At 53.9% G+C, this 25,593-nt stretch overlaps 10 protein-coding genes across 10 annotated transcripts; 5 read left to right on the top strand and 5 right to left on the bottom strand.

The window, feature by feature from the left end:
- Positions 1-3,431: 3,431 nt before the first annotated feature.
- LTS14_006296 (uncharacterized protein) lies at positions 3,432-3,952 on the bottom strand (the record flags this gene model as incomplete). The annotated part of the gene is made up of 2 exons (XM_064838994.1): positions 3,432-3,832; positions 3,904-3,952. 2 exons carry the CDS (start codon positions 3,950-3,952, stop codon positions 3,432-3,434), a joined length of 450 nt encoding a protein of 149 aa, XP_064693242.1.
- A 367-nt stretch (positions 3,953-4,319) lies between these two features.
- LTS14_006295 (uncharacterized protein) lies at positions 4,320-4,986 on the top strand (the record flags this gene model as incomplete). The annotated part of the gene is made up of 3 exons (XM_064838993.1): positions 4,320-4,371; positions 4,482-4,647; positions 4,740-4,986. The coding sequence occupies 3 exons, from the start codon at positions 4,320-4,322 to the stop codon at positions 4,984-4,986; spliced, it is 465 nt and encodes a 154-aa protein (XP_064693241.1).
- Positions 4,987-5,428: 442 nt separating this feature from the next.
- On the bottom strand, positions 5,429-6,906 carry sap49 (Spliceosome-associated protein 49; the record flags this gene model as incomplete). Its single annotated transcript, XM_064838992.1, has 3 exons — positions 5,429-6,619; positions 6,693-6,767; positions 6,826-6,906. 3 exons carry the CDS (start codon positions 6,904-6,906, stop codon positions 5,429-5,431), a joined length of 1,347 nt encoding a protein of 448 aa, XP_064693240.1.
- Positions 6,907-7,889: 983 nt separating this feature from the next.
- On the bottom strand, positions 7,890-10,325 carry SEC15 (Rab GTPase-binding exocyst subunit S15; the record flags this gene model as incomplete). The annotated part of the gene is made up of 1 exon (XM_064838991.1): positions 7,890-10,325. The coding sequence occupies one exon, from the start codon at positions 10,323-10,325 to the stop codon at positions 7,890-7,892; it is 2,436 nt and encodes an 811-aa protein (XP_064693239.1).
- A 1,858-nt stretch (positions 10,326-12,183) lies between these two features.
- Positions 12,184-14,714, top strand: LTS14_006292 (uncharacterized protein; the record flags this gene model as incomplete). The annotated part of the gene is made up of 4 exons (XM_064838990.1): positions 12,184-12,269; positions 12,322-12,688; positions 12,749-13,198; positions 13,257-14,714. 4 exons carry the CDS (start codon positions 12,184-12,186, stop codon positions 14,712-14,714), a joined length of 2,361 nt encoding a protein of 786 aa, XP_064693238.1.
- Positions 14,715-15,524: 810 nt separating this feature from the next.
- On the top strand, positions 15,525-18,487 carry LAS21 (major facilitator superfamily transporter protein; the record flags this gene model as incomplete). Its single annotated transcript, XM_064838989.1, has 2 exons — positions 15,525-16,136; positions 16,205-18,487. 2 exons carry the CDS (start codon positions 15,525-15,527, stop codon positions 18,485-18,487), a joined length of 2,895 nt encoding a protein of 964 aa, XP_064693237.1.
- Positions 18,488-18,517: 30 nt separating this feature from the next.
- Positions 18,518-19,276, bottom strand: RMP1 (RNase MRP subunit; the record flags this gene model as incomplete). The annotated part of the gene is made up of 1 exon (XM_064838988.1): positions 18,518-19,276. One exon carries the CDS (start codon positions 19,274-19,276, stop codon positions 18,518-18,520), a length of 759 nt encoding a protein of 252 aa, XP_064693236.1.
- Positions 19,277-19,577: 301 nt separating this feature from the next.
- On the top strand, positions 19,578-22,677 carry PDR6 (member of the karyopherin-beta; the record flags this gene model as incomplete). The annotated part of the gene is made up of 3 exons (XM_064838987.1): positions 19,578-19,634; positions 19,690-19,871; positions 19,929-22,677. 3 exons carry the CDS (start codon positions 19,578-19,580, stop codon positions 22,675-22,677), a joined length of 2,988 nt encoding a protein of 995 aa, XP_064693235.1.
- A 171-nt stretch (positions 22,678-22,848) lies between these two features.
- Positions 22,849-23,473, bottom strand: LTS14_006288 (uncharacterized protein; the record flags this gene model as incomplete). The annotated part of the gene is made up of 2 exons (XM_064838986.1): positions 22,849-23,345; positions 23,398-23,473. The coding sequence occupies 2 exons, from the start codon at positions 23,471-23,473 to the stop codon at positions 22,849-22,851; spliced, it is 573 nt and encodes a 190-aa protein (XP_064693234.1).
- A 762-nt stretch (positions 23,474-24,235) lies between these two features.
- Positions 24,236-25,018, top strand: LTS14_006287 (uncharacterized protein; the record flags this gene model as incomplete). The annotated part of the gene is made up of 2 exons (XM_064838985.1): positions 24,236-24,518; positions 24,576-25,018. The coding sequence occupies 2 exons, from the start codon at positions 24,236-24,238 to the stop codon at positions 25,016-25,018; spliced, it is 726 nt and encodes a 241-aa protein (XP_064693233.1).
- Between the last annotated feature and the right edge of the window lie 575 nt (positions 25,019-25,593).

The raw sequence follows: 25,593 nt of genomic DNA, 5'->3' as shown, positions 1-25,593 counted from the left end.
AACCCGCTGGACCAGTTGATCTGTCAACCAGCAGCAGCATATGGTTTCCAACGAGTCCGCAGTCCAGTGGTCCAATGGCATGTCTTTTGATTGTACAAGCCTAGCACATCTCACTCTCGACCATAGAGGCGTGGGATGGCAGGCTATCATCGTTCTTGGCGTCTGAAGCACACCATCTGGCTTGATTTGTGTCCTGGGTACCTGCCCTTAGCGAGTAACTTAGCAGTCCTGGAGTCCAGATATGTCTGACTGGCTCGTCCGATGTGCTCGTGCTGTGCGCAAGCTTTGACGTGACCACCACAGCAGCCAAGTGTAGCAGGCATATGTATAATGAACCCACGCAATTCCCACGATCGTCTGAAGAGGTCGTCCGTGTGGTTGAGCTATCGTCCTGAAGATCTCGTCTGCTGTCGACTGCCTGCCGTCTATTAGTTCCCCACCTCACAGGCTGGAGTAAGGTACCATGATTGGCTCGTATACGGACATCGTTCTTGGAAGCAGCGCCCAGAACAGACAGCTGGCGGGTATCCACGAAACGATACCACTACACACACACCGAGCTGCCATTATCCTCCACTGGATATCCTACTCAGACTCCATACTCTTTTGGCGGCTACCTTGCATCCATATTCTGCTCTTGCGGTTGCCTGGCTGATCGGGCAAGAAGTTGAGACGATCGTTGAGACTTGCGGTCTGGTGGAAAGCGGGGATGTTGGGCTGGGCATCTGCTCTGGTCGTGGCCAACAGGCATCTGTACAGCCTGTACGGAGATTAGCTGCTGCCGTTGGTCAATGGATGATGATGTGGTATTTGGTATGAGTGTGCAAGCTGTTATGCACAGGTTATTCGTGGCTTTTGTCGCGCGATCCGAATGCTACAGCTGCCGACACTCGTCTCGCACTTGCCCGAGCTCGAGTAGCACGAATCGCACATCATGCCAGGCATGCAGCTGATGGTGGAGCCGAGCCTGGCAGTGATATACTTCTCATCGGCGTCGCTTTGTCAAAGAATCTAGCAAGCGGCTCGGCGGGCTGATTCCACACAAATCGAGTGAGCCAGCCCCGACTCGTGATGGCGACGGCGATGTCGACGACGAGAGCCCACAGACATCATGCGGCCCTTTTATTAAGTCTAGAGAACGATCTCCTATGCTCAAATATGTTTCAGCCCTCATCGTCGTCGCTTCCTCAAGGAGGGAGGAAAACCTCGACCTGACGTTCCTACAGGCTTCCCGCGGAGACGAACGCTAACAGGGATACCCAGCGGAAGCGAGATAAGCTTGTATTACGATCCGGCGCTACGGCAGTGGCTGCAGCAAGATCTTTGAGCCAGATACGGCGTCCGCTTACCGTTAGATGCCCTCTGCTTGGTTGCCCTTATAGGCTAGCGTAGAGGCTCCGACGAGCTGGGACTCCTCGAGCGCCTGCTAGACACTCATGGCTATAAACGCAGAGTCTCCCTGTACAAATGCCTGCCCTTCGACGAGCAGCAGATGACTGCGACGTTTGACTTGGTAAGAACGTCAGGATGTAGTCGGGAAACACAGTCGCTGTACTGTTATACAGGCAGTAGAAGAGGAGATAGATGGTAGCAAGTGATCCACGCATCGTGGACGGCATGCTTTTGCCCTCGACGCCTGCGAGGCACTAGTCCTCGACCATCGATCGCACGAGGTAACGCGAGGACAATCTAATAGAGGAGGATCGTAATACGCGACCGACAGCGAGTGATTACCAATAATGCTACGCTACGCGACACCATCGATGTCCTCCTTCGCCTTCGCCGATCCTCCACCACCTTATCTCCGATCGTCGCGTCCGCCGCACCCATGCCGAAGCTCGTCGTTCTTATCCTGGTAGTGCGACGTCAAGACATAGTGGTAAGATGTTGCAGTAAGACTGGGAAGTGTCAATAAACGTAAGGATCTGGCTCAGCAGCGGGAACGCGGACTGCTGCTTTTACTGGGCAGCGATTTTGTCGTGATCGCAAGGCCCGACCATAGAGCATACTTCGTGTGAGTTGATCACAAGTTTGCATAGATGGATAGTTGACAATTGGTGGAACATGCTACAACGCATTCCCTAGACTCGGACTCGACTAGTGTCATACTCGATGGTACACAGGTTTGTTGATCCTTGCGGCAAGCTGCGGACTTGTGCATTAGTCTGCATTTGCTGCGGTCGTTGTCAATACCTATCTAGCTGTCCTGCAGCTTTTCCTTATAGCTGAGAAGCATCTAACAAATACAATGCACCAGAAGCAAATTACAGCAATGAGTTCAATATCACCTGCCCGGAAGGCACTTCTACCGCTGGTGTAGCCATCGCACAAAGCAATACGTCTACTTCCTTTGATCGGCACTGAGAAGAAGCTGAGCTACAACCCCCCTGGTCTAGCTCCGGGTTGCAATGACTCTCCCACTGCAAGACATTATGACCGAGCTGGCGCGCGTGATGCGACAAAACGGCCTGCCCGCCTCTGCTGGGCTTGACGCCACAGCCGGCGGTATTACTGGAGCAGAAGTTAAGCAGCATGATCAGGACCGCGCGATTCAACATCCAGCGCACCAACGAGATGCTCGTTCCTCTACCTCGGTTGTTGCATCGCTTTTGACGACGAAAACTATGATCGACCTCGCCTCCGAGTGCGGAATAGAATGGTACGCCTCTCCACCAAAGGCGACCAGATGGAAATGTGTCGCGATCGCACATCAGCCCACGCAACCACCACTGGAGGTATCGAGACTCCCTGGGTGGTGAGCTATACGATGGTATCGAGTCGTGGCAAGAGCTCGATGGTGCTCGGGATCGATGGCGAGGCAGCTTGAGAGGGTGTGACTGGGACGGGTGGGTCGCGAGATACTGGAATCGACGATTTCTCTGCTGAGGGCTGGCATGCGTTAACGAGTGACGGCGTGCTGGGGAATGAGCACAGGCCGGTCCCGTTTCGGGTTGAGTGGTAGATATTGTTGAGCAAACCTTGCTGTCGGGTAGTTTTGTGAGAATGGTAGGACGTCCATCTCCACCACTACGCTGCTTGGTCCATAGATGAGAGAGGCCGAATATGTGAAGGTTCTATGTAGCTCAGCATAGACGACAAGACACCCTCTACCAGTATGGGCATCCTTTCCCCTTGCTTCTTCACGACTCAATGAAGATTGTGATAGTGCTGTGCAGCAAGGTGAACAAGTAGGATTGTCACATGTACGTAAGAGGAGCAAAAGAGATGAGGCGAGAGCTTCGAAGCCACAGTAGGTCGTGCACAACGTGGACATGTGGCGAACAGAGAGGGAAATAGACGGATATCAACATTCCATTGTGAGATATGGAATATCCAAAGACTTGGTGTGGAAATGAACCATTTACATCTTTGCTCGAAAACAACCAAATACCAGATCACAACCCCACCCGCATGTAGAAAGAAAGCAACGATCAAGAAAACATCACCGCCTTCCGATCCAACGGCCGCCCATCCGCCGCAATCCCCTCCCGCCCAAACCTCTCCTCCACCACCACCCGCCGGGCCTCATCAAACCCGATCCCCCTCAACTTCATGACGCGATAAACCTCCCGCTTCCCACCCTCATCCAACCCGCGTCTCGCATCCCCCGCCTCGATATTCTCGCTCAGATTGAAGTTAGACGAGTGCAGGCCGGCTTCGGCGTCTTCGGCGAAAGTGGAGGATTGGGGAAGGGCGACGTAGCGGAAGCGGTCGATGTAGGCGTTGAGTTTGTCGATGATGGCGTAGATGGGTTCGGGGATGGTTCCCGGGGCGGTGATGTAGGGGATGGGTGGGGCGTGGGGTTTCCAGGTTGAGCGGGTGAGGTAGAGGACTGGAGGATATGAGTGTTAGTATGTAGAGGATGAAGTGGGTGGGGTGGGGTGGAGGGATTGGAGATGGTACCGGTTGCGACGATGAGGAAGAGGAAGGTTAGGGAGTAGAAGAGGTACATTGTCGTTGGTGGGACTGGGGTCGCTGGTTTGATTTGGGTATGAGTACTTGGTGTGCTGATGTATCAAGGGCCTTGCTGGCCTCCTATCGTCGTCGTTCACATGCAGATGTATGATTATTGAGTAGAGAGCATACGATTATTGTCTCTCACATGCTGGAAGCCTATCTCGCTGGAAGCCTATATTGCTGACACACGCATGAACGCGTGGAGTTGTTCCGAGCTTCCGAGCTTCCGACCCGGAGGATGCCTGAGGCTTGCCAAAAACTCTCCCACCTTGCGCCAAGATTTAGTATCGCGAAATTCGAGGTCGAAGCGCAACGACGAAAGTGACAGACATTAAGTAGATCAGGCAAGCACCACCGCCGACATGTCCACCCAAGCCGACAATCTGAGCCCCGATCTCATCTGGCAGGTCGTCCGTACGTTGATCCATCACCACCCACACCCACACCCACCACGAATTACGAGAGAGAGAACAGCGAGATGGGGCACAAGAAGTTGAATGGCTGATATGATACTCGATATACAGGCAAGAACAACGCCTACCTCGTCAAACGCGCCCAATCCGGCGGCATCCAATTCTCCCGCGATCCCCTCAACCTCCTGAACAAGCACAGCCGCAAATATGCCGGCTTCGTCAACCCCAAGGCCATTGGCATCCAGGCCGACGACAACACCGTGTCTATGACCACAAAGTACGTACACTACCACATGACCCACCTACCCTACAGTTATACATGAACCCAGGAGGGAAGACGGTGGTCTAATGATGTTATTGTTAATGTAGAAACGCCTCCCACACTAACCACCCGGCCAAACAACACCACAACGCCTCCTTCTCCTCCACCACCCCATCCCGCAAACTCTACCGCAGCGTCGTCAACAGCACCGCCAAGAAGGGTTATCGTTCCGATCTCCGCGCCGAAGCCGTCGCGCGTGCGTCCGCGATCAAGTATTCGCAGAAGGAGAAGAAGGAGCGGGCCGGGGCGAAGCCGAGGGGGGTCAAGGCGAGGAAGGCGGAGGAGAGTTCGTAGGATGTTGAGTGTCTTGAGACCTGAGGGCAGAGGGCTGAGGGTCGAGGATGATGGCTAGGTGGAAACCCTTCGCCAGTCTGTCTGTTTTTGCCTGATATCCGGTGGAGAGCTCATATATACTGAGTCGACATCGAAGCCAGTTCATGGATATCTTTGCACGATGATCTTGATATTTGAATCGTTCCACTCTACGACAATCCAGCAATTGCGATGCCTTTGTCATGCCATCGTCCATGTCTGTCCGTCAACTATATCACAACATCGATACAGGCAAGAATCTCAAGGGTATCTTACGCCCGTCTTCTTCTGTGCAATCCCGCTCACACTCATCTGAAACTTCTCCCCACTTTTTGAAACGCCACCCAAAACGCCATCGCTAGACCCACATTTCCCCATCACTACACCCAGAACACAAGAACAGGTACCCAACACATCAACGACGCTACCGCTGCTGCTGCTGTCCCTGTCCCTGTCCCGGGGGTCTAAACCCCGGTGGCGGCCCTTGTCCAGGCGGGAACCCTTGCGGTGGTATCCCAGGCGGAGCACTCCCGAATCCGGCAGTACTAGGCGGTGGACGCGCCGGCAAACCCGCCCCAGCCGGTGCCGAGTTGAGAGGGGATTGGTTGTAATTCCTCCCCGGAGGAAGAGGAGAAGGGGCTGAGCCGTTCATATGCGGTGGTGGGAATCCCTGCGGTACTTGTGGGAAGCCTGCGGGTGGGGGCGGAAGAGGGTTGTGTGCGTATGTTGGTGTGGGCGGGAGGTGAGAGTATGGTTGTGGTATGGGTGGGGCCATGGTCGGGGGGTAGCCCATTGGAATATTTTGTGGTTGGAGAGAGGGGGGAGCGCCGTAGCCTGGTGCTTGCTGGTATGGTTGTTGCTGCTGCTGCTGCTGCTGCTGTTGATAAGGGTTGAAAGCTGGAGGGGGCTGCGGCGTTCGCTGTTGCTGTTGTTGCTGCTGCGGTGGTCCAGCTCCAGTAAGTCCATTCTGCATCCCACCATACCCACCCATCCCACCACCATTATTCATCCCACCATTCATCCCACCATTCATCCCACCATTCATCCCCATCCCCATCCCCATCATCCCCTGCGGCCCCGTCGGCGCCCCGCCCACCAACCCGGCCGGTAAAGCCGGAATAACAACCTTAACCCCATGCCTCTTCGCCTGCTCCGCCAGCGCCCTCTCCGCACCATCCCCATGCCTCTCCCCCTTCCCATCCCGCTTATAAGCATACTGCACCACCGCCTCCCGATTCATCAAAAACCCGCCATGCATCTTCTCCACCGCGCCATCCGAGCTCTCGAAATCCGCATAACTGACAAACCCATATCCTTTGCTCACCCCGCCATCGTCGCGTGCGATCTTGGGGGCGTTTATGAGGGGTCCAAACCGGGAGAAAGTGTCGTACAGCGTTTTCTCGTCGGCTAAGGGGTCGAGGTTTCCGATGAACAAGTCGGCGCCGACGCCTGCGCCGCCTCCTATGCCGGCGTTTTCGGCTGTGCCGCCAGGACCGGTGCGTTTGTCGGCGGAGGCTTTGTTGACGCGGATGGGCTTTCCCCAGAGGCGGATCTGGTTCATGATTTTGGCGGCGTAGTCGGCGTCGTCTTCGCTGGCGAATTCCACGAAACCGAACTGGGAGGGATAGTGTTAGCGTAGTATAGGGACGAGGAGGAAGTTGGGGGGTTTTGGAGGGGCGGGTGCTTACGCCTTGGTGGATGCCGGTCACTCTGTCCTTGGGGAGGTGGACGTTGACTACTCGGCCGGCTTGGAGGAGAAGTTCCTGGGGTTCACATTAACCTCTGTCTTACATTCTAGTATTGTCATTCTTTTCCACTTACCCACACAAGGGCATCCGTCACTCGCTCATCCAAATTGCCCACATATAATGTACTCTCTTTATCCTGCTCGAATCGTGACATGGCGGTGTCGGAAGCGCTGTCCGGCGCAGTGGAAGCTGGGGGAGGAGGTCGTAGATGTCGTGCTGCCGACTACGATGCTTGACTATCGCCTGGAGGTATATGGGACTGCCAACTAAGCTTGTCGCGTGCTTAACACTTTCTCACATGTAAATCGAAGTGACGCGAGTCATGCGCATATGCACGTCTCAAGCTCGGAGCATGTACGACTTTCCTGTGTGCATGGTAGTGATCATTCCCGAGAACAATCCATCATCGCCCATATATTGTTCCTCCAGTACATCCGCGACCATACACATCCAATCATGGCCTGGCTCCAGCTATCAGAAGAGACAAAGGTAAGTCTTCCACACCACCATCCGCACGGATGAATCAAGACTGACCGAGTGATCGCAACACAGGAGCGCATCACCCGCATCATCGAGATCTCGCGCGTCGGCATCCACTATGGTTACTTGCCGCTCATCATCTACTTGGGCTACACGAGGAGTTCTCCACGACCGAGTTTGATCAGGTAAGCATGAAGTCAGAACTGGCGAGACATGGAAGGGGAAAATGAGAAGGGGAAAGCTGATGCATCACGCCAGGTTATTCTCCCCGCTTGCGAATTAGACAATTTCGGCCATTGAGAAGGGAGTACCGAGATGAGATGATCGCGCCACAATGGGTTGAGTTGACAGGGAGGGAAGGAGGCGGGTGTGGCTGTACGATAGAGATGGGATGAAGGAGTTGAGGACGAGTGTGGCAGCAGGAGCAGCGACTACCATCTCTGCCACGCTGTATAACGTGGGACAGGTAGTGCTCGCATGAGACGGCGTTGAGTGGCGCACGTGATACACTCATCGACCGAATCGAGGCGCCTGAGAGAGGCTCAGACCCATGGACGGGCTACATTGTGTATAAAAGTTCTTAAGCTCTCAACCTCAAAACCTTACCACGAACCAAAATCTCCCACCTCCAACCCTGCAAAAGCCCTCGTCAGAACCTCAAGTCCTCCTCCCAAAATCCCCGAACCTCGACCTGAAATCCCCAAGCGTAGTAGAAGCCTTCTTCGCATGCCCATCATCCCCCATCCCACCACTCCCCATCATAGAATTCAATCCCATCCCCAACCCAGCACCACCAACACCTCCCAACCCACCCATCCCCGCACCCTTAGCCTGCACCTTCTCCAGCAACTCGGCCCCCTTGATCTTATCCACCATCGGAAACCTCCCCGTCGTAATACTCTGATCGAAGAACTCCTCCCCCCTCCCCTCGGCGGCCAAACCCATAAGATCCGTATTCTGCTTCAGCTCCTCCACGGCCGGGATCACCGTCTCCGGTCGATCATCTTCGTCCAGACTCCCCACGAAACCGGACAAGTGGCCGACATCGAGGATGTATGCCGCCGCGGCTTGATGCGAGATCCGCTGCACCTCCGGGTCGAGCGGGAGTTGAAGCAGGTTCTCGGCGATGTGTTCCAGCGCGGTCTGGTAGATCATGTGTTTGATTTCGTACGGCAGGCCGAGGAGGACGGAGGACATGATGTTCGCCAGGTAGCGGGTCAGTTCTTGCATGTAAAGGGAGACTTGATCCGGGACGTAGGTGCTCAACCAGTCATACTCGGCCGTCTCGATCAGATCGTCAATCTTGCTGTTCACGAGCTCGAAGACCCGCCTTTCCGCTTCCGTCTTGGCTTCTTTGAAGGACGTCGTGGCGTGCAGGGATATGGGACCCGCGGCGCTGGAGGAGGAACGAACGCTTACGAGGAATTCTTCTAGGTCCGAGCAGGCTTGTTCGAAGTAGTCGAGGTTCGTCAGGATCTGGACGATTTGACCTGGGTATTGGGACTTCAGGCCCGCGAGCAGGATGCGTATGACTTTCTCCCGGAGGAGCTCGTCGAGGCCTTCTTTGATCATGCGGTCGATGGTGGCGGTGTGGCGGAAGTGGTCGTCGCTGAAGAGGTACATTTGTTGGATGAAATTGCGGATGTCGATGCAAACGAGAGGGTACATTTGGCTGAAGGGGAGGTGGTACGGGTACTCTAGGTCTTCAGGATCGCTGGCTTCGTCGGCGGGAGGCGTGTACCAGCTTACTGACAAGACTTTGGTGTACTCTTCCGCGTTGTTGATGGGCATGGGCATGTAATCATCCGAGGTGACGACCTCCTCGAAATCATCGGAGAAGCGCTTTTTCAGGAGACTGCTGTATTTGTCGAAGAGGGCGAGGAGGAGGCTGTCGAGGCTCGTGACCGAGTAGCCCCAGCCGTCCATCGTTTGGATGAAGAGGGCAATGATGCCTTTGATCTTGAGGAGCTTGTCGTCGCTTTCGATTGTGCGGAGGGCATTGCTCAGTAAGGTAATCGCTGATTGGCACATGCTGTCCCATAGCTCATCGACGTCGGATTGTGCGCGAAAGTTCTCCGTTTTAGCCATGGTGGCTTTCTCGATGATGGCAAAACCTGCTATGCCCTCTAGCAAACTGCTGAGACTGTTAAGCTCATCATCCTGGAGATTCAGTGTTTGAGGTATGAGCAGGTCTTTTTGTCGTCGGCGGGTCGCAGCATAATCCGCACGGAATTTATCTGTCTGGCCGAGTGCATCGTGGATGTGCAGGCATTCGAAGAGCGGCGAGAAGTTGACCTGGACCTCATCATTGTGCAGCACATCGAACTCCTCTACCTCATCCGCGACGAGCTCCAGGGAGGAGTTGAGCCTGGCTGTGGTAAAGCGAGGATCCTGTTCTGCCCTCTCCTTTTGCCTCTCGCGCCGAAGATCTGTGTGGTAGAAAGCCACCTCGCCCAGGAATTGTGAAGTCTCACGAATCCGGTACAGCCAGGTATTGAGGTCCGTCATGACGGCCTCGGCTATCAGTCGTTGTGTAGCAGGCACAGATCGCTCAATCATCTCAGCAATCTTATAGCGAGTGACTTCTCGGAGATGCACATTCTGCAGCTCATCAAGCGCCCTTAACGCAGCATAATGATTCTTCTCTCCGAGCAGAGCGTGAACCTGATTGGCCAGCCTCAACACTTCCAAGCAATCCTTGAGTGCTTGGGTTGTATCATCAATGTTCTGCCGCACACCACGCGAATCGACTAAGGCTTTCTTCTGCTCGGCCAACTTCTCCGTGGAAGCTTCTATGCTTCGGCTCAGCTCCATGATCTCGGACGTGAGGCTGACCGTCCCTTCCCGAACAGACTGCAGCTGTTGTACGCTGTTGACGAATTCTTGGTGGTTGTTGTTGCATATTCGCTCAATCGCAGCGTCTCGATCGGCCGAGACATGGTTGAGTGCGTGGATCAGTGGACCAACCTGGGTCTGTGTCTGCGCGTTCTGGAGGAGTGGTATCAGTTGGTCAAGGTAGTCTGTCTCCGAAGAGGATAGGATGATCTGAGAAGGATTCCAGTCAGTGTATAGTTCGGTGCTACCCCTGGGCATGATGGCTGAAGGTCTGAAGCTTTATGTGCCTTCCGCGCGCCGGGTGTTGGTATCAAGTGGCTCGTGCGTTCATGTGCTTTTGCCACCCCTCTCTGCCGACCACAGCCAGCACTCATTCATATCACTGCATTCACTGCTCACAACACCACATAAATGGGTTGTCGACGTACCGTCGGCATCGGAGAGGATATTGGAACAGACATACCTGCTGAACAGCACTTGTGAGGTCCTCATGCTGCTCTCCCACGATCAATCCCGGCATGTTGTCGCCTGCTCTTCCTTGGACTGAGGATTTCGACCACGACAGCGATCTAGAGTGACTGGAAGAGGCTATGCGAGCCAATCTCGCAAGGGGACACACGGGACTTGATTTTGCCGACTTCTGTCTGTTTTCGATCGCCTGGCTGAGGGAGGAGTTGATTGTGAATCGCTATGTGCTTTGGCCGAAGCTGCGCTGGAGACTAGGAGAGTATAAGATCCGGTGCAGATCAGAGTGGGTACGTTTGAAATCGGTTCCCAGTTTCCAGAGTATTGGCAGGTTGGTAACGAGGTATATCAATTCGACAGGCTCTGACGGGAGAGACCAGAAATGCACAGACTCATCCAAGGACGCCTCTTGGAATCTATATATACACTCAGCAAACATCATGTGGTCCATTGACGAAGCAGTCCGTTCGCTATTATACATACCAAATCACCTCTGGGCATGAACAGACGGCTAGGGCAGACACTTTCACCGCACAGCAAGAGTCAAAGCTGGCTCGCTGGAATCATTAGCGTGTACAAGCACAACATCTGGGCCGCGGCGTACTGAGAGCAGACCAGATGCGCGACGTAGACTCAGGACGAAATGAGCAGTTGTCGCCGTTCTGAATGCCTGAGGTGAATGCACATCGGCGGTTTATATAACAAGCTCCGATTACCCCGATTTGACGGACAGCTCGATCCTTGCTCATTAAGCTCTCACTAGCGGCGGCCGGCGCTTGTAGACTTTTCGGGGATCTGGCTTCCGAGCTTGGGCCCAATATCAAAGTTGCTCGACAGCGGAGGAAAGTGCGCTGAGTCAGGAACGATGGCCAATGCCTAGCAATGCATAGGATATCACATATCTCGTCGATTGTGGGAAGGCAAACGGCGTGAGTCGACTCCAAAGATTGCTTGCGAACCCCTCACTCTGACGGTGGTGAGGAGGGAGCGAGATGCTTGGGCAGAAACGACGTCAATGGCTTTGAGAAATATGGATGTCGTCTTGCACGATACCCATGCCGGGAACACGAGGAAGGAGCGATTGCCCTGAGAATCTCATTTGGCAGAGGGTCACGCCGAAGTAATGAGAGTAGTCTGAACTCTCTCTGCCGACTCATCTGCTTACGGGTTGGCCTCGTGGCTCGAAGCTACATCTGATTCGATGTTGCGGTCGAAGAAGCAGTATGGCCATGAAGCTCGTGACGAAAGGCCCACACCAAACTTACTGACTGCTTGGACGAGATGAAACAATAGCGTCCCCGCCAATTTCGTGCCTTGAGAGTTAGGCAAGTGCTCGCACACCGACACTCGCTCTATTTCTGCTTTTTCCCTCCGCTCTTCCATCTCCCTCTTATCCTCCACGTTCTCTCCACTATCTCTTCACCCGCAACTCTCTACTGCTCCCCTGCATTGTCATAGCACACCATCTTCCGCTCATTCGCATCCTCAGCGTCCATCATTGGTCCATCTTGACCTTTTGGCTAGCATCCGCCAGCTACGCTTGGAGCTGTCAATCACACTCTTGCAGCTTGATCGCAGCATCTACAGCTCTGCGACTATCCCAACCTTCATTCACTACCTTTTACGCGACATCAAGACTCGCATCCACAAAATGTCTGAGTCGACTCCTGTCCAGGGCAACAACACGCCGGACGCCAAGCAGGAGGGCGGTGTCTCGTTGTCAGCTTCTGTCAACACGTAAGTATGGCCATGGCGACCACAGAAACCCCACTCACTGACAATGCCATAGCACGAGCAGCGACTCATCTCCCAAGCTGAGCGCCAATGCCTCGCCCTTCAGGCCAGAGATGCCCATCACGCCGCTCGCCATTCTTAGCCGCCACAGCGACAGCGACGATGATCAGCCTGGCCCACTCATCGTCAGCTCTAACTCGAGCGTGGGACGGGACACACCCAATGGCGACAAAGGCAAAGGCAGAGTAGACGCTGTCGTTCAGCAGCCTATCGGCACTCGAGGCCCCAATGTAGCCCCTGCTCCAGTCCACGTCCACTTTACCACAGACATCGGCCCTGGTCTGTCGTTCCCGGGGAGTCACTATCTCGAGGTCAAGGTACCCATCAGTGACCTCGATGGTCTCTCCAAGATCATGACTGATGTGAGTGCCCATTCACTGATCCTCCACTGTCAAGTAGCCAATTATGCTAACATCGACCAGCTAAGTACCGAGGAGAAGATGCTCGGCATGAAGGTCGAGAGCGGTGGTGGCAACTTCGAGCTGACCTACGGCATCTGCTTCGACCATGTCGAGCACACCGATGAGTTCCACTACTACATCCAGCACAGCTACCCTGCCTGGACTTCGCGCTACATCAGCCAGGCCGACTACGCCAAGATGCCTGAGAATCGGACCGCCCCAGTCGACAGCAACCATTTTGACGGACAGATCATCATGGTCGCCACTTTCCAGGGTCCGACTGATGGCTTCAAGAATGACGAGGCTGTCAAGACTGCGCGTGACTTTGCTGCAGGCTTTGGCACGGTCAAGGCTTTCATGCCACTCACCAAGGCTTGGCCGAACATCGAGTTCCGCGTCGAGTATCACAAGATCTCTGATGCCAAGAAGGCGCTAGACACCGCGAGCAAAGAGGCAGCAAAAGTCGTTGGCGTGAGTATCATCACTGCCGTGAAGATGTGTTGTCTTCAAAATGCTGACTCCTTCATAGTCCTACAAGCTCTTCGTCAAGGAGATGATGCTCGCGAATGCGACAACCGGCGAAGGTGTTGCCGGCCCATCCCACTACCGTGAGAACAGTCCGACGTCGCACGGCTTTGTGTCTGGCAATGGTCAGCACATCAGTGAGACCGGCCGCACTACCTGGTCACTCGATGACAATGGCGTGCCTCAAGCTGGCAAGCCGATGCGTGTCGTTCCGAAGGTCGATGGCGCTGCCTCGGGTCCTCTCATCGTGAGCACGCCTCAGCGCGATCGCTTCCACTCTACCCCTCAGCCAAACACACCTCAAGGCATGATGTACGGCACCATGATGCCACCTCGCAGCGGGTCCTGGAACGGGCCACTTCAATTCCGCTCTCCTGATGAGCAACACGTCTCCACTCCTCAGCAAGTTGAGGTCTGGAGAATCGGTAATGGCACGGATGTGCGTACGACGGTCATGCTTAGGAATGTGCCGAACCGTATGACCTTCGGTGAGCTGAAGAACTACATCGATTTTACCTCCAAAGGCAAGTACGATTTCTTGTACTTGCGTATTGACTTCGAGAAAAACACCAACGTCGGCTATGCCTTCATTGATTTCGCCAATCCAGAGGACATCCTGGAGTTCCTGACCCACCGCAATGGCACTCGCTGGTCGCAGAGCAATGGTCGTGTGGTGCACCTGTCTTACGCCACCATCCAGGGCTACGATTGTTTGGTCGAGAAGTTCCGCAACTCTGCCATCATGCTGGAGAATCCCGAATACCGCCCCAAGCTGTACTACACCAGCGAGACGGCGCCGGAGCCTAGCAAGGTTGGCGAGCAGCGTGAGTTCCCGGGCCCGAACAACGTCGCCAAGCAGCAACGCTCCATTCAGAATGCTAGCGAGATGGGTCTGTACACTCCCCACGGCAACCGCATGCACCGCGATCGTGGTCGTCGATCTCAGTATGATCGCGGCACACCCGCTCAGCTCCAAGAGGAGATGTTCTATCATGGCACGCCAATGCAGCAGGGCCAGCTTACCTACGCCGGCTACGGTAACACCAATAATGCTTACGCCAGCCCTCATCAGTATGGCAATCAGCACGGCTTCCAGAACAACGGCTATCCTGTCCACGGTTTCATGAACGGACATCCTGGTAACTGCTATGCATTCACCCCTCGTATGGCTGGCCCGCCGCCTTTCTTCCCGCAGATGGGCGGTTACCATGAGATGCCGCCGCCTTACTTGGGCCATCCAGAATTCCAGGATCCCTTCGCAGCCGATCCTGATACCGGCGTGTACGGCAACGGCTACAACGGCAATCATGTCATGCATGTTGGCACTCCTGGCGCTCGAGTCTACACCATGACCCCTGGCGGCCCTGTCCAGAGCCCGGGCGGCGCCATGTCTGCCGTCGCTGAGGTTGATGAGACCGGCTACAACGAGCACCCAGGCCCTCACCACGGCTCTATGTCGTAGACACAGACTCGTTACTCTGACGATCGTTCTTCAACGACAACACTCACTTACTTTCGCATCATCTTAACATGATGCAGCTCTTGATCTCCTGGCGGTTGGAGACTGCTCTTGAATGTGCACTGGTGCCCTCTGCCACGGCAAGGCTACTGACTGAATGACCTGGCGAAGGATGTGATGCCCCTTCCATTGGTTGTCGATGTCGACCTGGACACGTTTGCTTTTGAAAAGGGCAACATGCTTCTTCAGATACCCCTACGGTCAATGGGCGTACGGTGGATATGGGCGTACGGTGGATATGGGCGTACGGTGGATATGGGCGTATGGTGCTGCGTTATTGTTTTATTACTGATTTTTGTGCTGCGTTCATGACGACTCTGGCCTCCGTTACTCGACGAGTGGACGCAAAAGCTCAGCGGGATGGGATGGCGAAGGTGGCGAAGATGGAGGAGGATACTATCGTACTAATGTCTGCTTTTTATTGCTGCGTTCTGTTTGTACGTACTTCGCTATTCGACATCGTATACAAAAGGATTTATGCAGCAAATAACTGCTCTCGTTGAATGTTGCCGGCTTCTCGTTGTGTCTTGTAGCGAAGATGGAAAGACATTGCCGATCAAGAGCATTATGCTAATCTCTCGCGCGTGCACGGCTCGCCAAGTGAATGTTAATGTCGGCCCTCGAATCCGTAGCCTCCCACTCTTCGACATCTCCAAAGACCCACGCGTGCCACGCAACATCAACGCGAACACAGCTCGCCTCGAGAGAGGATGTACCAACACCCCCGGCTCTGAAGAATAGTTCATGTCAGCTATGGCGCGTGGCAAGACTATCAGGCTCACCAGTCTTGCGCTGGCCAACGCGCTGCTGCCGGTAGCTCTCCTCGTCTTCGCGGTCGGCTTCTTCCCATACAAACCGCTTCTACCCGGCCTCGCTACCTTTGAAGATGATCGAGAGAATGGAGGATGGGCTGGCGGCCGACTTGAGCCAGTATTTGACAGAGTCATATTCATGGTAGTGGATGCGCTTCGGAGCGACTTCGTGTATGGACACAACAGTGGCTTCCACTTTACGCAGAAGTACGAACAGGATATGATTCATGGCAGAGAGAGCGATACTGACGTCCCGTGCAGTCTGATACGCGATGGAGCAGCTATCCCTTTCACGGCCCATGCCAGCCCTCCTACCGTGACCATGCCTCGCATCAAAGCACTAACCACAGGCTCCGTCCCTTCCTTCGCCGACCTGATCTTTAACCTCGACGAGAGCGGCTCAGGCGCCAACCTTGCGACTCAAGACACCTGGCTAGCTCAGATCAAAGCAAAAGGCGGGAAGCTCGTTTTCTTCGGCGATGATACATGGTTACGTCTGTTTCCCAACGACTTCTTTGAGCGTGCGGACGGCACTAGCTCTTTCTTCGTTTCGGTCAGTAGAACTGGCCCTGGTAATTGTTGTAGAGTATGTAGGCTGAGTATCGATTTTCTTCTCGATAGGATTTCACTGAGGTTGATCACAATGTTACTCGTCATGTCCCTGCGGAGCTGGAGAGCGATGACTGGAGTGCCATGATTATGCATTACCTTGGTCTGGATCACATTGGACACAAGACTGGACCTCAAGGGCCGAATATGCTGCCGAAGCAGGAGGAGATGGATGGGATTGTGAAGTCTATCTACGAGGCTATGGAGAGTCAGCCACATCTTGCGAAAAGCTTGCTTGTGCTCGCGGGAGATCATGGCATGAATGCTGGTGGGAATCATGGTGGGAGTGGTCCTGGTGAGACAGAGCCTGCTCTGCTGTTCGCCAGCCCCAAATTCAAAGAACGCAAGAATCCTACCACGTATGAGTGTCCGACCTCGCCTAAGGAGGGCACTGAATTTCATTACTACCGCAAGGTACAGCAGAGCGATATTGTGCCGACACTGGCAGGACTTCTAGGGATGCCGATCTCGAAGAACAGTCTGGGGGTGTTCATTGGGGAGCTGGCGGAGGCGTGGTCGGACGCGAGTCGCAAGGCCCAGATCATGTACCAGAATGCACGACAGATCAGTAAGATCGTGGAGGCAGCTTATGGGGCCGATGCGTATTCTACGGCTGTTGAGAAGTGGTCAACATGCTTGAGGAAGGACCCTAGCGCTGGCGACTGTGGCATACCAGACGATCAGCTTTCCGCACTAGCGAAACGATGGTCGTCCACGACCCTAACTATGTCTGGTGGCAGTGAGGCACGGCACGGCGACATGTCGCAAGAAGCTGCAGCATTCTTGACAGTGGCGCAGGACATTCTGAGCAGCGCGGCAAGCTCGTACGATGTGCCTCGTATGGTACTTGGCATGTTGATCTGTGGCATTGCACTAGTCATGACTTTAGTCTCTCTGCCTGCAGTATGGCCTCCAAGTACAGCCGGCAGCTTCTTCGCCATCACATGTTTCCTCTACGGCATCATGATGTTCGCAAGCAGCTACGTGGAAGAAGAACAACATTTCTGGTACTGGTTAACACCTGCTTGGGTGGCCTTACTCACAGCCGAGAATGTGATCAGAAGTCGACAGAGATCTGAGAAGCTCGCCTGCTTTACATCTGGTCTGGTCATCCTGGCAGTACATCGCATCGCTATACGCTGCAATCAGACAGGTCAGAAGCACGCTGGAGAGCCTGACATTGTACACACTTTCTTCCCTGAGCATCACTTGCTCATGTGGCTATTGATACTCGCTACCTACGGCTACACATGCTGGATGGTTGCAGGGCGGACGTTTCTGGATCTTGTGCCGGGCGAAGTAGCGGCTTTGAGCGCCATCGTTCTTGCCATCCCTGCTGTCGTCTTTAAGCTCAACTTTACGCATGCTGATGCACCCGAGCTGGTTCAAGACCTCGCGCTGCAGATCCGAGTCTGGACTGCGCCATTCAGTCTCGTGTCGCAGGCACAGGTATCTTTTGCGGTGCTCCTGCTGGCCGCTTTGACCGTGAGTGCTATGGCCGTCAGCTTGGCTAGAGGTACAGAGCTTGCCCGGAAAGATGGCCCAGCTGTGAATGTCACGCTCGCAGAGCGACTTCACCACTTGCTGACTCTGTTTCTAATAACGCAAAGTCGAGCCACCAACATACCACTGTTCCTTGGCTTCGCTCTGCAGTCGCGAGCACTGCACCAGCTGCTACACTCCGCTACGCATACCGATACCGAAATAGTCCCGCGGCGGAGTGCTGCAATTCCCATACCGGAGTTGGCCACAACTGCATTGCTGCTATCGCACACTTACTTTTTCTGCGAAGGCGGCTCGAACTCTATCTCCAGTGTCGACCTGAGCAATGCTTATAACGGCGTTGGTGACTACAACGTCGCCGCCGTTGGCCTTCTGCTCTTCGCAAGCAACTGGAATGGACCAATATGGTGGTGTAGCGTTGCTGTGCTCATGACGTTCTCACGGCCCTCGCAAGCGATAGACGACAGTCGGACGAAGACGAATGGGAGTCGTTCTTGGGTGAACCAGGAGCGAAGCAAGCTGCGCCAGGACGCATCTGCCACAAAGCCAAGTAGTCCGTCATCTGCGCAAGACACGAACTTGTGGCTCTGGTATGTGTCATGCATGACTGCCTTCGTCGCTGCAGGTCTGTTGGCTGTAATGACAGCTTGCACTCTGCTCAGAACCCACCTGTTCATCTGGACAGTGTTCAGCCCAAAGTACCTGTACGCGATGGCTTGGTGTATCGGCTGGCATCTGCTGGTGAACATTGGCTTTGGCGGTGCATTGCGAGGCTTAGGTAGTATAGCGTAGCCTTTTGTGAACTTATACTAATTGACGCCTTCATCCAAAACCATCGAACAGATCGTCGATTGCATTACTCTTCTTCGTCTTCGTCTTGTTTTTTATGCCGATAATTATCTTGCTGGCAGGTCGCTTCGTGTGAACGCTACTGACAGCCTTCTCTGGGCCCTTTGATTGTGAAGCAGGGTCATGAGGTCCACTTGCTTTAGCAGAACTGGTTGTGGTCACACCAGTGACAGCATCTGTGCCTACTTCAGCATCTCGAATGATGACCTCTCCAACGTCTTCACGCTGCTTGTCCAAACCTCCGGGGCCAGCACGACCGGGCTGCCATTCCTCTCCAAACTGCTCAAGCACTTGCTCAATCTCATGCTGGCCCAGATCCTCGAAAGCCGCAGTGATACCAAGGAGACGGCACGATTCGGCCAAGACACTCAACAGCACAAGTCCCAGTACCGCGAAGCGGCCATCAGCAGCTAGCTGGGAGAAGGCATGCTGCCATCCAGGGACAAGGACATCGCGCCAAAGACCCAGACTTTGCTGCAGGTGAAATTTCACACTTTCGTCCTCGGCCTGCTTCTTGGTGCGTGCAAGATGGGTACTCGGGACCTCACGGAGCTCCGATAGCCGAGACACTATCTGTTCCAGACGTTTCTTGTATACTGAAAAGTGTCGCCACCATACACTTCGTCTATGCTGATTTTTGTTGCGGTGCTGGAATAGATGCAAGATATCGTTGAGGTGCTGCAACATTTCGAAGTCCTCATTGCTTAGCTGGTGTACATGTAGTAGGTCCATGTCAGACCTTCATCTTGGGTTACCCTCACTTCTTCATATTGCCCACGTTATGAGAGAGAGACCAAATCTGATGGCCGGCACTGCACGGACCGGTCCTTCCCGGCATATTAGCGCGCATCGTGCTTTCTTCGTTTGTGAGCTTCTTCTGCTCTACCAAGTGAATTCTGATCACAAATTTATTATGACGGGAGCTACACGATCAGGCAGCAGAAGGATTTTCTATGACATCCTGTGCTTATGAACCTCACATCGTGCCGCCATTGACAGCGAGCGCTCATTTCAGCAAAGCCAATAAGCAATCATGAACGGGAACGATGCATCAGTTGCGATGCCACAAAGTGTGGCGGATGTAGAAGAGGTAGGACATCCATGACAATACGACAGCCACTCTTATTTGCTAACCATAAGAACAGCTTGTCAAACGCTTGTACAAGCCTGGCTCGCCGAAAATAATCTCTACAATCAATGATCAGCTGCTGAAGCTCCAGCACTCAACAGAAGGATGGAACCTCGCCGATGCGCTGATGAGTAGCAACGACCAGAACGTGCGCTTCTTCGCCGCGAACACGTTCACAGTAAAACTCAACAATGAAGGGTCAGTAGTAGACCCTGAGCTGAGTTAAGGGTGAGGGATCTGCTTATACCGTCTTAGATCTAACCTTAACGCTGAAGCTGCGCAGACTATACGCAAGCGTCTGACCTCATGGCTGGCACATGCTGTAAGCCAACACGACAGTGCTATGGTAGTGCGGAAGCTTTGTGCGACGCTCGTCACATACTATATACGAGCATCCTTTCTCTGGGACCGGCCAATCTGCACGATCGCGTACACCCTGCACGCTGGAAACGAGGATACGGACCACCTCCCAGACATTGACACTACGCTACCAAGACTGAACCAATATCAAGTCGTCGCTCTGCTCTGGTTCTCTGCTACACTTGCAGATGAAGTTAGCAGACTTGATAGCAACACTGCCTCGCACAGCAAAGTCCACAATGCAATGGAAGTCAACGTTCAGGACGCTAGTAGAACCATGAGTGCTGCTCTCAAGGCGCCAGATTTCAAAATCAATGGCGAGGGACTAAGATGCTTCTTGACATGGGTCAACTATGCTCAACCAGTATGGCCAAGAAATTTGGAAGCTCTGCAGCATCTACGGGAACTCGTCGAGCCGGCTACCCGGAGCCTGGTTACGCAGGAAGTACAAAATGACGCGCTTGAAGTTTTTCGAGACATCCTCGAAAGCTACACAAGCTTCTTCCAGCCTGATCATATGCGACTCATAGGCAGGATAGTACGAGAACATGTTCAGCCAGTGCTGCAGCAAGCACTGCGCGACCAAATCCCGGAGGTCCTACCTTACGGTCAGATGGTAATAGCATATGGTGTGGCCAACGTCGAAGAGGTAGCCGAGCATCTGGACGCATCCGAGCATGCAGCCACGATTGTCAATCTTCACTTCGACATACTGAGAGCTCCAGGCTATCCTGGCGACGATGACGAGCTTTCAATCATGAGCATCGAGTTCTGGAACACGTATGTCGAGTACGTTAACGACACAGTTTTCTCACAAGATCCTGGTGCACCAGAACCAACATGGCTGCCCTCCGCCAAGGCTATCCTCTTGCAGCTGGTGGAGCTTCTCTGGGCCAAGATGGTGACACCGCCAGGCAACATCGCCAACAATTGGACGGATGACGAGAACGATGGCTTCAAGGAGTTCAGGCTTGACACTACGGATCTCATTCTATCAATGTACGTCTGTCTGGGTAAAGAGATGCTGCAGAAGCTGGTTGCATTAGCTTTGCAGTCGCTAGAGAGCAAGCAATGGCGACTTCTCGAAGCTGGTCTGTTCTGCTTGAATGCTCTAGCAGACAATGTGCTGGAAGAGCAAGCTGGCGAGGACACTCTTGCTGCTGTCTTCGGCTCGTCTCTTTTCCGTGAAATGGGCGACTTCTCACAGACGATTCCGTCGCAAGCTCGGCGAACAGCCATCGATATACTTGGCTCTTACGGAAACTACATCGAGCGCCATGTGGAGTACTTAGCAGATGCGGTGCGCTTCCTGTTCGCGTCCTTGGAGATGGGATTGCTCGCAAACACTGCGGCGAAGTCCATTGCGGCTTTGTGCTCGGCTTGCCGGTCGAGCCTGACCGGCGAGCTGAACGGCTTCCTGCAGCAATACCAGAGCTTCTTGGCCGGCCCAACAAACGATCCGTATACCAAAGAGAAGGTCATCGGTGGCATTGCTTGCATAGTACAGGCACTCAAACCGGAAAGTGCGAAGGTCGCACCTCTGCTGTCACTCATCGAAAACGTAGAGCAAGACGTCCAACAGGCCAAGGACAACGCTGCGAGTAATCCGGACATGTGTGAAGTGATGGGCGTGGCCGCTCTGAGTTGTCTTGCCGCGATAGGAAAGAGTCTGCAAGTGCCGGATGATGTGACCATCGACCTCTACGACGATGACGAGCCTGCGCAAGGGCAGCGGAACTACTGGGAGGGCGAAGAAGCAGAAGTGGTGCAACACCGTATCATGGGTTGCTTCTCCGTGCTGCAGGTCCTTGGGAATGATGGCGATGCTATTGAGGCCGCTTGTCAAGTGTTGAAAAGTGGTTTCGCGGAGTCAGAGCCAGGACCTTTCGTCTTGCCCCCTTCGGTCACGGTCAGCTTCCTCCAACAGTGTACCATCCAGACACCACAGGTCGAGTCGGTTCTGTCCACGGCTTGCATACTCATCACTCAGCACTCGAAGCCCACTTCTCGGCGCATCCCTGAAGAAGTTCGAGCAATTTGTCAACAGGTGGCACACTTTGTTGGCCAGCTGCAACGCCCGAACAGGGACCCTGGCATAGCTCATGGCTGCATTGAAGTCTTGACTCGGCTTTTCCCGCACTACCTGCATCTTTTGCTTGAACACGATTCGGCCTTAGCAGAGCAGATGTCGGCCATTCTCGACTTCACATTACAGGCCATCGACGGGCAAGATCCATTCCCGAAGCGCTCGGCAGCGGAACTGTGGGCAAAGCTGATCAAGCCACCCAACGTCCCCATTTCGGATGACGCCCGGCATCGTCTAGCTCAGGTCATTTCGGCATATGGTCCTCAATTGTCCCTTACGCTGGTACGGCAAATCGGCGGTTTTGCTTCAAGGTCAGAGCTCGACTACATCTGCGAGCCGCTGAAGGCTCTGATTGTGAATCAAGCAGCTTCGAGAGGATGGCTAGAAGCGGCCGTGCTCAATAAAGCCTTCGTCACCGAGTCTGGTAGTATTGGCGACACAGAGAAGCGTCGCTTCCTCCTGCAGATATTCGGCCTGCGTGGTGAGATGCGGAAGACCAAAGAGGTCGTGAAGGAGTTCTGGGCGGCTTGTCGTGGTACTGTCGTCTCGTACAGCTGAGGCTGTCCAGTTCGCGGACTTTGTGCCGGCCTCACGACATTCCGGAAGATGTACTCTGCTTCCTGCTTCTTACATAGCGCAGCGACCATGATACCCTTGAAAATTGATAGCCAACATCTATTGGCATCATAAATAAAAGAATTACAAAGCTCCTCCCGGCAGAAGACCATCTCACGCCTTCGGATTGACCAGGATCTGATACGGGAAAGCATTCGAATCGTTCGTCGTGATGGGAGGGATGTGATTCTTCTCCTTGTTCGCCGTTGTGATCACTTTCATCACAGCATCTTGCAGACTGTTCTCCATTACTCTGCGATTCCACTCGGCCTCTGGCTCACTTCTAGCGCTCGTCAGATTGACTTCGAGTATCCAGCTTTCCCAGATCGTTTCTTCGTCTGCTTTTGAGATGAACCAGCCCTTGCGGCGTTTGCGTTCGAGGAACTGGATCACGAGAGTGCTGCGTGCGGCTCCACTGCTTTTTGGGTTGTATTGCGGCGACAGTGTGGTTGAGCCCGAATCAAGAGCTCGGAGGAGGGTGGTGGATCTTGTCTCGAGCAGTTGAATCAGTTCCTTGTCGTCGACGTAGGGTACTGTCACATCTAGGACATCGTAGTTGGCAGGCTCGAGAGGTGTGAAGAGGCGATGGAAGAAGATGGTGTGCATGATCCCTATTTGATCGTAAGAGTATGCTCACAGCCCATGCCTCGTCAGCGATCCTACCTTTGACCACTTCTTTGACGTTCTGTCGATCTGCAGACAGTTCGATACCGAACTCGGGCGGCTTGCGACCTTCCATCTCGTCTTGCTATGCTTGGTCCAATTTGTTGTCGCTCAACCGAGCTAGTGTATGCTTTCTAGACCATACCTGATGTTGCAATCGCCATGGAGTGTCATATTCCACGAGCCAGTGGACGATACCTATGTCGATGTGGACGTGTGAAGACGGATCTTCTGATGAGGCAGTGGGGTGGTTGGTCTCGCATGTGATGGCAGCCTCGAGACGAGGTCAAAGCAGAGAAGCGACTTCGCAACGAGCTGTCGGCTACTGCACCATTTGCCCCGATAAGGCAGGCACGTTGTAGAAAGAAGTCCGGCTATCTGATAGAAGGATGTACACTTGTCCGTCCGTATCAAGACGGGTCTCAAGCACGCTGAAGTGCAATCGTCCACCGTGAACACGTTCGAGACCTCGCCACGTCAATCCAGGCTGCCTGGACAAGGCTGCCACGATAAGCCTGGCGATCTGCTAAGTACAGTACGCCGCTCAAGGGATACCAGTCACGGCGTCAAGATGAGCTCAGCAAGAGTCCTCGTGTTCGGAGCTGGTGGCGTTGGCTGCATATATGCCTATATACTACACAAAGCTGGAGCTTCAGTAACCGTGGTCTGCAGAACAAATTACCAAGCCGTCAAGTCTAGTGGTATCACAATTCGTTCAAAGACGTTCGGTCGACAGCACTTTCAGCCAATAGCCGTACAGTCAATCAAAGAAGCAAAGCAGCATGGCCCCTTCGACTACCTACTCGTCTGCAGCAAAGCATTTCCTGGCACCGCCGAAATGATCAAGGATGCTGTGACTCCTGATCAGACTGCGATTGTGCTCGCACAGAACGGCATCGGTCTTGAAGAAGACTATGTTAAGCTCTATCCCAACAATTCAATCATTTCAGGTGTGGTCTATCTGCCTGTGACACAAGTGGAGCAAGGCATTATCGAGCATGGCCCTTTGGAGCGCTTCGAGATTGGCACTTATCCTGCACAAGCAAGTGCTGCAGCCAAGGAGCAGTGTCAGGGACTTTCCAACCTGTTCAGAGCTGGCGGCGGCTCTGCACCTGTCTTTGGTATCAGCACAACTCGGACCTTTTGAGAGACAACGGCTAGCTGACGTCGTGCTATAGATGACATACAGCCGAGACGCTGGGTCAAAGTAGCCGTCAATGCTGCCTGGAACCCTACCACCGCTCTCACAATGTGCGACGACGCGAATTACCTTCGGTCTTCTGTGCAAGCCGAGCCTTTGGTTCGCGGTATCATGAAAGAGGTTGGCACTGTTGCGACAGCAGCAGGCTATCCCGATGCTATCACAGATGGAGCCATCGAGAACGATCTCGCCAGACCGAAGTCTCGTCTTGAGACAGGTGGAAAGGAGCCGAGTATGCTGACTGACGTTCGAGCTGGTCGATCTATCGAAGTCGAGGCCATTATAGGCAACACGTTGCGGATCGGACAGATACATGGTGTTGTGACGCCGTATCTGGAGATGTTGTATGCGCTTGCGAAGGCCAGAAACTTTGCTCTTAGTCCCGATGAAACTTGGAAACCGATTGCGAGACATGACTGACGACATCTCGAGACGCTGGTCGAACTCGCAAGCAATATAGAGCAGACTATCAACATCCGAATGCTAGATGTAGCCCAGAAAGTTCGTAGCCATTGCTACAATGAGTGTCATGAGTCCTGCACGTGGGCCTAGATGCTTGATCAGAGCTTGATCAGAGCTTGAGACAGTGATACTTAGAGCGAGATACGTTGCAGCACCCATCAATCGTCAGACTCTCGCCACTCGGTGGAGGATCCCTGCCTTCACCTCATCCAGACTGTAAAGCAGTTGAGATCTCTGGTTCCACGGACGCTGGCATAAGAGAGCATGAGCCCACCACTATCTTCGGTCAGATTCAAGAAAGCTGTTCTGGCACTACTCGCCTCTACTACAGCTCTATTGCAAGTACCGTTTCAAAGTAGAGAGTGCATAGGTGTTGTCTGAGGATGAAGCATGACCACAACTGCTGCGTCAAATGTGGCTACCAAGACATCGTTACGGAAGGACCTGGTGAGGAGTACGTTCGGGAGCGCTGGCAGGCCAAGAATCCGCCTCAGGAACGATTGATGTCAGCCGTGCTGTCCGAAGGGGAATAG

Source organism: Recurvomyces mirabilis, assembly GCF_035927965.1.
Source record: "Recurvomyces mirabilis strain CCFEE 5264 chromosome Unknown scaffold_16, whole genome shotgun sequence".
NCBI classification, from domain to species: domain Eukaryota; kingdom Fungi; phylum Ascomycota; class Dothideomycetes; order Mycosphaerellales; family Teratosphaeriaceae; genus Recurvomyces; species Recurvomyces mirabilis.
Note: the sequence above shows the minus strand (reverse complement) of the source record. Positions and strands in the feature narration are given on the sequence as shown.